The sequence below is a fragment of the Protomyctophum parallelum genome (assembly GCF_964188405.1).
Source record: "Protomyctophum parallelum genome assembly, chromosome: 15".
Classification (NCBI taxonomy): domain Eukaryota; kingdom Metazoa; phylum Chordata; class Actinopteri; order Myctophiformes; family Myctophidae; genus Protomyctophum; species Protomyctophum parallelum.
Window position 1 is genome coordinate 24,510,417 of NC_139710.1, and position 12,206 is coordinate 24,522,622.

Genomic DNA, 12,206 nt, shown 5'->3' on the forward strand with positions numbered 1-12,206 from the left:
CAGTCTCTATCCTTTTAATACTCTATGTGCATACCCCCCAAAAGAACTTCCTACAGATTTGCTCCAAAACTCACGCAATTTGGTACTCACCATCTCTAGAGTCATGCATGCGGTGTGGTCAGACCTATTTTCCAGATAAATATGATTGGGTTCTAAAATGTGCCAGTTTCCCCATCAAACAAAGCAGGGCCACAAATAATTTCACTTCCACTCATTAATACAAAACATGCAAAATGCTACAAACGACACTGTAGCAAAAAATCTGTTTGGTCAAACAGGGTTTTGATACACCTATAGGGTCTTCTTCCTAATGCACATGAAGTGACAATTTAATTAAAGACAGTAAGACAGACATATGGCACAACTTATTTCGGCTCATTATGGAGATCCAGAGATCCGCAAATGTCATTTGATACAAAACAAGCTCGCATTTCTACCATGCTGTTTGTACAAAAAGAATAACAATAAAATAAAAAATGTTGACCTTACTAGGCAGTATGAAAATTGATTAAAAAAAAGACAGCACTTCACAACGTGGGAAACACTTAAAAAGTATTTTTACCCAGATAAAAAAAGGAAAATAAATTGCAACTGAATCTCTTTGATCTCCCCGCAAAGCGGGTGCCTATATGGGCTATAGTTCCAAACATTGCTCCTATGGCTGGAGATAGAATGAGCACTTCCGCATTCCATTGTTACAATGGGAGTCAACGCTAGTGTCTTACTATATTACTCTGGTTTGTGCTAGATATAATAGCATGTAGCCAAAAGACCCGCGGGAGGATCAACAACAACCGGAGGTATATGATTATGTGATGGGCTGTCCAGTGGAGCGGTGCGCTCTGTTATGAAACGAGCAATGTTCCGTCTTTTGATTCACCTGGGCGTTGGGCATAATTATTTGATAGGGCGGAGACCCTCCGTCTAGGGCGTTAAGAGGGTTAACAATATCTCATACCCCCCATACTCATACTTACCTTATTGACAAAATTATCAGACCCCCCCCCCCCCCTCAATCTAGGTTTGAGGGGGGGGGGGGGGGGGGTCTGATAATTTTGTCAATAAGGTAAGTCAAAAATAAAAGCAGCGACACTCACTGAATATAAATCACTGGGTGCATTTCCACCATCCGTGCATCTGGGCTATGCACGACTGATCCCATTGCCTGTGAGGACTGTTCACACAAAAAAGCAAATAAACAGCTTAAATGTACTGGGGAATGTAAAAAGTAAAAATGGCTTCGTCACCATCTTCATACCGTATGCAAATTGGTCAATGCCCGTGGGGAACGCTAGCTTGGTTTTGTCCTCGGATTCGGGTTCTTGGAAACGCCCCCCAGTTAGTTTTACTGAGGTTAGGTTTAGGTATAGTTTACTGAGGTTAGGTTTAGGTATAGTTTTACTGAGGTTAAGGTTAGGGTTAGGGTTAGGTATAGTTTTACTGAGGTTAAGGTTAGGGTTAGGTATAGTTTTACTGAGGTTAAGGTTAGCGTTAGGTTTACGTGTAAGCTGTCAAACACAGCGACTGGCCATTCACAGCGCACCCTCTACGTCACTCTGTACTCAACCCGAGGACAAAACCATGCTCGCGTGGGGAACTGATTGAGGGTTGAAAAATGTGCATCGGACAGAATGACAGACAAAGGTTCCTTGATTTTATAGGATGTATGGTGCCACGTCTTCCCTATCAAAGAACACTCAAGACAAGCCCTCCCTCCAGTATAATATAAATATCAAGTTGATTTTATAGGATGTATGTTGCCACGTCTTCCCTATCAAAGAACACTCAAGACAAGCCCTCCCTCCAGTATAATATAAATATCAAGTTTCATTCACACTTGACTCCGTGGTACAAAAAGTAACAGGTCTACAAACAGAAAGGGTTTCAGGAGGTGGCGTGGTGGTGGATGCAACCAGGGCAGCAGTGCAGCGTGTCATGGATGAAGAGGTCGCACTCGGTGCAGAACACAGCACTGCAGGAAGGACAGCTGAACACCTGGACGCATCACAAAGACACAGCAGAGGACAGCTTCACTGTCTGTCCTAACTGTCTGCCCAGCGGCTCACATCGGCAGCCATGTTGTCTATCGCTAGGTTTGTCCACTCAACTTGCAAAGTGTCGGAAACTGGGGCTGCAACTACAGATGTGCCAATGTCAACTCTTCACGCTTTCCTGATCTTTTCCTGAAGGATTTCTGAAAATGCAATATTTGCCTGCAGGTTCTATTCACTGATTAGCCTTGTTAATTCTACTGCTTTGCTACTGAAAAGAAGTGTAGAGCAGGAACTTTATATATTCAGGGAATCTGAAGAGAATTAACATATGACACCTTGGCAAATGCCCCACTTTCTCACTGAAAATGTTCTGTTTCTGACAATGCACTGACAATCTACTGCCAATGGCAGGACATGTGAAGTTCTCAAACGGCACATCTGTATGCATCATTCTCTCATCCATTATTCTGCCTTTACTCCTGTGATTAATCAAAGGGGTGTGACCATAGACATAGAAAGGTCGGCTAGACCTTAGAGTATATATTAATAGAGACGGCACTGTAGTTCTCCTCCCATCCACTTGCATTAAGTTGCTCAAAAGCGCATGAGGTGATTTCACTCCTCCTTCCGGGTAGAAACAGAGTGCATTCTGGGATTGATTGGGCCAAACTCATGAACGCGCTGGCCGTTGACTATCATTGCACTGAAACAGCGTTCACGTGTCATCATGAACGTGCGCAATGATAGTCAACGGACCAGCACGTTCATGAGTTTGGCCCAGCGCTGCAACACCAAATTCGGCCACTATGTCCATTTCGCCTCAGGGTTTCCTCCGGGTGCCGTCTCTATTCATATACTCTAAGGGCTAGACGCCTCCTTCAACTCCGTGCTTCACAGAAGCTTCCGCGTGCGTCACAGAGCGAACGTCTGGTAGGCCAATCAGAGGCAATGTTAAATGTTTATTTTCTCATGCCAATAAAGCTCCTTTGAATTGAATTTATAAGTCCCGGAAAAGAGGCGCTGGGTGATTGGCCAGTAGTCATTTGAGTGGCAGCGTGCCTTCCACACTTCCGGCGCACCTGCGATACAGGTCGCTCCAATGAACTGCAGCGGTGAATGAGGCTTTTAGAGGTTTTAGATCTATGCGCGGCACTAGGGTGCAACCAAGTACAAATAAAGCATTAAGATCAGATGATTAAAAAAATAACACTTACACTTTTGTCTTTTAGCTGTCCTTGACAAGCCTGACAAAACCTGGAAACACAATGACATTAGTTCAGAGACAACAAATACATGGCTAGAGATGCCCGTGTGTGTGTGTGTGTGTGTGTGTGTGTGTGTGTGTGTGTGTGTGTGTGTGTGTGTTAGAGCCACCTGTCACCGTGGTGCTGGTCAAGTGGACTCTCCGTGAAGTCGTCCAGAGGGAAGAGGTGATGGAAGGAGCGGGCCAGGTGTGGTGCCGATACTAGGGTTAGGCCTGCAGGGGGAGACAAACGCACACACATTACCGATACTTATCCTCACTGTGGCCGGGTGCTTATTTGATTGATTGTTTGAATACTTAATTAGTCACAAATGTAAACAGCAACAGAGTACAGTCAAGCACTAGGTCTAAAAGGAAAACACCATGAATGGAAAACGCCGTAAGATTCCGGAGAGCACTGCCCAAAATACAAATGAGTTTGTAGTTTGGGCAGATATTTCATATAACGTAAATGTATAAAGAAATTATTGACATATTTAATACTTTTATACTTGCACAGTGACTGGTACAGTCAGACATTAAGGCTAAAAGGATAACACAAAGATGATTAACGATTCTGTCCCCATCTGACATAACTCAGACGGTGCTGAGTTGGCTGAAGGTGACCTCACAACGCTCTGCACGGTGACTCGCTCGCCTAAGCTCGCTCGGTGTTGCCTCTCGTGGCTCAAGTCACCTTCAGCTGTCCGTCGGTGAAACCGCGTGCACCTTTTTCAATTTAACTGGTTTTCAAAATCGTACTGTAGACATACATATATCCAAATATACATATTTATACACATACACATTTATACACATCCATTCCCATTAGCGGTGGAAATAAATCGATTTGATTAATCGTGATGCCGTCATGGACGATTATTCATCGATTCAGAAATCGATTGTATATAAATCTTCTTATATAAAATGACCGGAGCGAGTTTACAGCGCTCGCACATGCTCACAACCAAAACAAACTCATGAGAGAGAAGAAATGACAGAAAAAGAAAAACAGATTCGACCTGCTCTTTTGTGATTCAAAGCCAGTGTATGACAGCATTTTGGGTTCTACAAGGTTGAGGGGAAAAGGAAACAGGATAAAAGTCACACTGTTTGCAAGTTGTGTATAGTAAAAAAAAAATTGTGGGAATAAATGTTCTTTATTTGGACGACTACGTCTCTGAAATGTGGCCGAGATGAGACGACGTAGCGTGGCTACAAAGTGTGCAACATGGCACAAATCTGGCGTTTTGTTGAAGACAAGGGTCTGAGAAGAGGAGCTCACCTTCACCGTATAAATTAGTTTCTTCCCTTTATTGGTTGACTGTCACCATTCCGTCTGACTGACTAATATCTGTACAGATTACCGTTTGAATTGTTTTAGACTATGTTACACTTTGTTTGCACATACAGGAGCATTCTAATATTCATCGAGAAGCCCGTAGGCTATATTATTAGTCAGTATTATTTTACAAAAATAAATTAACTTGTTTATTTCCGTGAGTTTGCTGCAATTGTTGATCAGTGACATGACACATCTCTTCCATTTGTTTTATCAATAAAAGATAATGGAATTAAGATCATCTGTTTTCATTATGGATAATTAGACGGCACTTTGTTTCTTAGTCACACAGTGGGAGGGGGAAATAAATAATTTATTGGCATCGCAATGCATCGCTAATCGAATTGTAGCCCAATTCGGGATTAATCAAATTGTCAGGTACCTATCGATTTCCGCCCCTAGTTCCCATGACGTGAGCATGTACAGTAGATCGTCCTATTATCAAAGCTGTCCTAAAAGTTGATGTGTAGTGATACAAAGTTCAAACATGTGTGCGTGCATGCGTGTGAGAGAGCTGTTCACAGTTCAGCGCTGACTATCACTGTGTTGTTCTTACTAGTCCTTACCCGTTCTGAATATATGAACAGCAAATCATGTTCAGTGTGCGATGTAATAGATCACATTACTGATAGGGGGGGAATTGTTTATAGATGGTCTTGGGAAGTTGGGTTGGGCACTAAAGTATAGGCTAATTAAATGCTGTAGTACAATCATAAGTACACCATTGATGTGTGATGTAAATATGGTGGTGATATTCTGCCTATAAATGGAAGTTATTGAATATTTTCAAGTTCGGTGATGCACTTTGTAGACGGTCCCTAACCGCTCACCGTCTGCTGCCCATGGAGATATAAGCTATTAAACGGTGAACGCGGAGGTTGGCTTTTTGGGCTTCAAAGCAAGTTGTAGTTTGTTCTTTATATAATCAGGATAATAATTTGATGTTTTGTGTGATTTAGGAACGTGTCGTTGTCATTGCATCTGTCTGTATGTATTTTGTCATTGTGTTGTTCCGACGGGCGACGGCACGGGATCTGTCTTCTCCAAACGTCTCCATTTGGCCACCCCGAGACCCCGACAGATAAGCATTCCGTTGTGATCGTGCTGTTCAGTGTGTCACGCAGCCACGCTGGGTGCGCGCAGGGCTGTAAGCTGTCGTTGTCAGTGTCCAGGCTTTGAGCGTGCATGTAGCCCATGTGTAATGCACGGCGAAGGAGGTGGTTGAGGAGGGGGCGGACAGTGTGGTGTCGAAACAGTGTGTGTGTGTGTGTGTGTGTGTGTGTGTTCACGTTAACATGCCTCCGTACTGTCGGAGCTTTCAGGTGCCTGTGCCACGCAACCCGGCCGCGATGCTTCCCCAAAGAAGAAGTTATGTCGACTGACGCAAGAGTAGCTGTACTGTATGGGAGCGAGTTGTTTTCCTCATGTGGGTCTGATGCATAGGTCTGATGCCTGCCTGGGGGCGGTGTGAAAAAGGGGAAGTGCGTTGGAGAATGCAAGGGAAATGTTGCGCCGGAAACTGTGTCCCAGTATTAATCTGTGTCCGTCCCAACATGCATTTCACTGGTGACACGTGATTTGCGGGGAGATGAGTCCCGTGGGATCGTGTGGTGATGTAAAAACAATATCTGTACAGTAAATATGACAGTTGTGTCGGTAAAATGTAGCCTAGCCGGATTCTGGGAGCGTGCAGATTTTTTTTGGCATGGAGAGATGTGTGCTAATAGTGTGGCTCGGTCGGAGATAGACCACGGACAAATAAACAGGTTTTTATTCACTAATAAATTCATTATTAATCTCTAAAAAATGGCTTCGTTAAGACCTCCATATTATTATGGTCAATGCCTGTGTGAAAAGTGGGAGCGATTGGTGCAGGCAATGAGGAGATACGGTGGTGTTTCTGACATTCATTCATTCATTCATTCAGACATTCGGTTAATTATAGTATGATGATGATGATTGTGATTCCATTCAAAGCCTCTTATTATTCTTGAGTCAAGTGTGACACCAAGTGGCTGAATTAGGAATTACTGCCTCAGTCTGGAATTTCTCACAATACAACATGAACAAGCATTGAGTGAGGTTGTAGATCTGTATCTTATGGCAAATGTTCAAAGACTTGAACACTAAGAGTTACAGGGGGTTTGTGAAATTAAAACGTTTGATTAGAATGCACTAGACCGGGGTTTCTCAAAGTGGGTGCCTTACATAATATTTGGAAACGATCAACATCACTTGAGTTTAATCATTTAGACTTAATAAAACAGATCCGATTTGCACTGTACTCTAGTTATTTTTGCATCTACACCAACTCTCTTCACAAAAAATACACTTTATTTTATAATATTGTTATGTGCGTGTGTGTGTCGCTCTGTTGTGTGTGCGTGTCTGGTGTGCACGTCGCTTTACTTCAAGTCGCAAAAAACAACTTGTTGCCGCAGAAACCAAGCGGTTTACGTTATGTCGCAAAAATCATTGCTGTGGAAACAGATATTGGGCGCAACTCGGCACTGTGCTCGGTGTGTGGTCGATTATGTGCAGTCAAAGCAAGTAGCTGCATGGTGAATCATTGGTGTGGTTTGGGCTCCAACAGTGTAATTTAGGTGTGCATTGGATGAAAAGGTTATTTACAGGGGTGCCCGAGTGGAAAACATTTGAGAACCACTGCAGTAGACATACCACAGATCTTGCATTCCACAGGTAGTTCAGTGTACTTTCCGTGACACTGTGGACAGAAGTAGCCTCCAAGACTCAACCCCGGCCCCGAATCGCTGCCGCTGTCTAACTGACTGGAACGCACGCACACACGCACACGCACACGCACACACACACACACACACACACACACACACACACACACACACACACACACACACACACACGATAAAACATTATGGCAGGTAAAAATACAGTATATATACACACACACACACACAGCAGGAAAAGCACGGTATACATTTGTAATAATATACACAAAATGGATGATCAAAAAAATTATTGCACGACAGTTAACTCATTTCGTCAATAAACACCCTGTGCACTTTATTATTCATGCAACCTAAAAGTACCGGTAGCTTAATATGGCACAACGGTCTAAAAATGAACAATGTCATTCAGGGGTGCCCTGGATGACAAAGGTATTTAGAGGGGTGCCCTGGCCTGGATGATAAAAGTTATTTACAGGGTCTGAGCCAAATAATTTGAGAAGCACTGAGTTGCAGTACATACGTCATGCTGAATGAAGGCTTGGCGTCCTGGTCAGACGCAGAGCCAATGGTGTGTTGGGGGAAACCTGCCGAGACAAACCATTATGATCACCTAGTAATTTCATATCGAAACCGCCATCTCCATATCTTATTACTTTTTGTGTCGTTTCGTAAATTAATGCCGATGTGATCATTCTAGAGCGTCACACAAAAGCAACAACAGTAACAGAGTCATTCCACAAGCTCGACACACTTTGAGCTTGTAGATCTTAATGTAGATTCAAACTAAAGCTTTTCAGATGACCAAATTGTATTCAAAGGACTAAAACTAAATCAAAATATCAGCGAGGGAGCATAGTGTATGTTTAACTAGGCTGTTACCCATGTGTATCAGCGAGGGAGCATTGTGTAGGTTTAACTAGGCTGTTACCCATGTGTATCAGGGAGGGAGCATTGTGTAGGTTTAACTAGGCTGTTACCATGTGTATCAGGGAGGGAGCATTGTGTAGGTTTAACTAGGCTGTTACCAATGTGTATCAGGGAGGGAGCATTGTGTAGGTTTAACTAGGCTGTTACCCATGCATATCAGTGAGGGAGCATTGTGTAGGTTGAACTCAGCCGTTACCCATGCGTATTAGGGAGCACTCTGAAGACGTGCTGGCGGGAGGGGGCTTGACGTGGAACATGAGCAGCTCTCTGAAGTGGCTCTCGTCCAGGATGACGTGGTAGGTGCCCCCTGTCTCCCTGGTCAACACAGTGCACACCCGCACCTCTGCCGACAGCCCGATCACGGACACCCGCACCTTCAGTGTCTTCAGGGTCTGAGGTGGGGGAAGAAGACGACATGGGAACCACACAACTGTAACCTCACTGTCTTAACCCGATGGGGTCAGGAGTCAGGAGTATGGGTCGCGACTCGCGAGTAAATATCCTAATTTCCTACAATTACTTTTTTTTTCTCAATAGATTAAAAAAAGGAAATTTATAAAATCAAAGGAATTCCTTTGATCGTGCGTTGTGAGCTTGTAGATCGGCTATTTTAACTAGTTTGACAATATTTCTCTTTTGGATCTTGGGCTAAAACTTTTGACCGCTAAATGAGTTAATTATACGTCGCATCAAAATCAGTCTAACCTTTGTAAACCTGTATGCCTCTTCTGTGAAAATAGGCGCTCTATAAGCTCACATTGTGTGATAAGTGCAAAATGATTAGCTTATTATCTATTTTGGCAAATGTCTCTTTCGGGCTGACATGTGGCTATGCGTGACCTATCCGCCATGTGCATCCAGATGCAGAAAAAGTGGCGGAAGAAGATACAGTATACTGTAAGTAGAATAACAATAAGGGACCCTGCTCTTCGGGCTAGGTCGCTTAATAATAGTTCAGATTACTTTGATAAGGTCGTAGATGTTGGAAGGGTCACACGTGGTCAGGCTACTGAAGATGATGAGGACCTCGCGGCTGGTGTGTCCCGGCATGTGCCTGAGCAAAAAGAAAAAAATATATATAATTCTGTTCACGGACACTCTAGAAACTAAATATGTTAACCGCAACATTGAAATACATCCGTTTCTTGTAAAATGAAGAGGGAATTCCCTTTCCCTGAAGAAGGCTTAACAGCCGAAACGTTGGTCTCTTTCTTTTCTTTTTTTTCAGGATTCCCTATTCAGTTTATTCCCCAGCTACAAGCACTTTGGTGCCTGCAATGTATGTATTGTAGTAACAAACTACGTCTGTAAAGAGAAGCACTATGAGTTGGTATGTATGTCATCTGCTGTTTCTGAACATTTTGTGAAAAATGTGGTAGTGAAATGGGGCTTATTGGGTTAAGCACAGCTACACGACAACCACTGCTCAGAACATACTTGAGAGTCTGCATGGCCAGGTTGAGAGAGTTGTACAGAGAAGGTTCCCCGATGCAGAGAGAGTCCACCGCTTTCTTTAAGGCAGCAACGTGCTTCTTTGGGTTCCCTGTGTCACAAACACACAGCACATTTAACCATTTTAAACCCACGCAAACACACATTGTAAAGTTAACCCTATCATTTCCTGTGGGCAACTGATAACACTGGGCATCATTTAAAAAAATATGTATTTATTTTAGATTTGAATTAATATCTACGGTATATTAATTTTACAAACGAGGAGCAAAACACATAGAAAATATATTTTTTGTATTACATTGACGGCCACAGCTACAAGATGATAGATCGTTTGTGTAGATCAGCTATTTGACGAATTTGGCCTATTCTGTCCACTGCCAGAACAGAGACCCTATGGTTCGTATGGTTATGGGTGTATTCATAAACCCAGTCTGACACTCTGTTATGGAACACTCTCTAACTGCTCTCAAGGCTTGTATTAAAGGGACACTTCACCCTTTTTGCAAAATAAATAAATTATTGCAAAATAAATAAATTATAATGACATTTAGAAGATTTAGAACACTTCCCTGGGGGTCTTTATTTGTGTAATATGTGGTTTTAGATATTTTAGATTTTAGCAGTCAGCCCAGTGTCTCTGATGTCATGGACACTGGGCTCACTTCCTTCCTGGACTACAATTCCCATAATGCTTTAGTGCACTTTAGTGCACTCCCCCTATCCTTGTGGATAGGGGGAGTGCTGTCTTACTGAGACAACATGTAGTCCAGGAAGTAAGTGAGCCCAGTGTCCATGACATCAGAGACACTGGGCTCACTGCTAAAATATCTAAAACCACATATTACACACAAAGACCCCCAGGAAAGTGTTCTAAATATTCTAAACGGCATTAACATATATGTTTTGCAAAAAGGGTGAATTGTCCCTTTAATGGAAGCCACTGAAACGGGTAGAATATGAAATTAATATTATATCTTCGGCGGTCTATAGTTAGGATGGATAAATGCACAGGACGAATTCAAAGTACGGTCTGTACAAAATTAATGTTCTTGACAGACACAACGACAACTAAATGGATGAGACACAATCATTGTTATAGTATTAGAGCTCATGTTATTAGTTAGTTACATTAGTTTGCTTGATAATAACTACTGTGCCGCCAGAATAATTAGAGAATATGCAATATTGTAATGGTAAGCCTATATTTCGGTACTTTAGTTAGCGTGTACGTGATTGGCTGTAGTGTAGAGGAACAGTGGAAATGAAGGCTTCATTCTGATTGGCTGTAGCTCATACACATAGATGGTGTGGAGGAACAGTGGAAATGAAGGCTTCATTCTGATTGGCTGTAGCTCATACACATAGATGGTGTGGAGGAACAGTGGAAATGAAGGCTTCATTCTGATTGGCTGTAGCTCATACACATAGATGGTGTGGAGGACCAGTGGAAATGAAGCCGTTTGTGTTTTGCAATCAGGACACATTAGCTGCATAATACGTCAAATAATGGTTGAGATGTATTGTCCAAAACGAATGTATCGGCCAGGCTCTGACTTTCCATTCATGTTAACACGTCGTGTTTCTATTCTGTAACTGTTTGTGTCTACAGTCTACTCTAGACTCTAGAGTAGATGGATGAGGCGCTATGCACATTAATATATTTGTCCGCTAGATGGCGATCTAAGACCATATAATGATGCAATTTAAAGCAGTGGGATTTATAGAGCAGGGGTCTTCAACAGCTCTTCAGGCTCAATAGCTGAGAGACATAAATTGCAAAGGTATTCATTGATTGCCTGAGTCCCGTCTGGGAGTTCTGCTCTGGTTTCGGTGAATATTAAGTAGTTCCGGTCATTTGGAGGGGGTCTGGGGGCCACTCATTAAAAATAAATGCATCCACAAAACTAGCGTCATTTGTATTGTTGACCTAATTCTACCTTATAGCACAACGTTTGTTCAACTTTGACCCCTCTGTCACATGATGGAACTATGTTTTTGCACTCCTGCTGATACTGGACACAAAAACGTAACCCTTTAACTAACCATTTCATGTAAAAAACATATTTTGGCAGCCCCATAGTTAACTCTGAGGATCCCTAGGGGTCCTGGACCCCCTGTTGTAGACCCATGTTCTAGAGGTTAATTTATTATTAATGATACGTTAGCTTAGCTGTGTTAAATGTGTTCAATGAGGCCACAAAGTACAAGTTCCATGGTGGAAGTTTTTACTTTATAATTCATGTAATTATTAATGATGTAAGTTGATATTGATAAACATGCGATTTATGATTGTGATATATGGCGTGATGCTCACCTGCTAGCTCTGTCATCTTTTCTGCCCGTTTGTTCTTTGTGGTGATAATTCCCACCTGGAAAACATAACAAACATTACACAACGTATCACTGTGAGCTTGTAGGTTGACTATTTTATTTCTTATATTAAGGACAAGGCAAAGGACATGCCCAAAACAGGGACACCAAAAGTTGAATCGAGCAAATCAAATAAAAGTAAACGGCGAGAAGCAATGCTGTGGCAA

At 42.5% G+C, this 12,206-nt stretch overlaps 1 protein-coding gene across 1 annotated transcript in view; it reads right to left on the minus strand.

The window, feature by feature from the left end:
* Positions 1–1,859: 1,859 nt before the first annotated feature.
* Positions 1,860–12,206, minus strand: part of gtf2h2 (general transcription factor IIH, polypeptide 2) — a 12,876-nt gene continuing 2,529 nt past the window's right edge. The window contains exons 6-14 of the mRNA XM_083784297.1: positions 11,984–12,038; positions 9,652–9,757; positions 9,178–9,268; positions 8,411–8,606; positions 7,808–7,871; positions 7,259–7,368; positions 3,369–3,471; positions 3,209–3,248; positions 1,860–1,995 (exon numbers count right to left, since the gene is read on the minus strand). Coding sequence (XP_083640423.1) covers positions 1,885–1,995; positions 3,209–3,248; positions 3,369–3,471; positions 7,259–7,368; positions 7,808–7,871; positions 8,411–8,606; positions 9,178–9,268; positions 9,652–9,757; positions 11,984–12,038 — 876 coding nt within the window. The 3' untranslated portion in view covers positions 1,860–1,884. The remainder of the gene's footprint in view (positions 1,996–3,208; positions 3,249–3,368; positions 3,472–7,258; positions 7,369–7,807; positions 7,872–8,410; positions 8,607–9,177; positions 9,269–9,651; positions 9,758–11,983; positions 12,039–12,206) is intronic.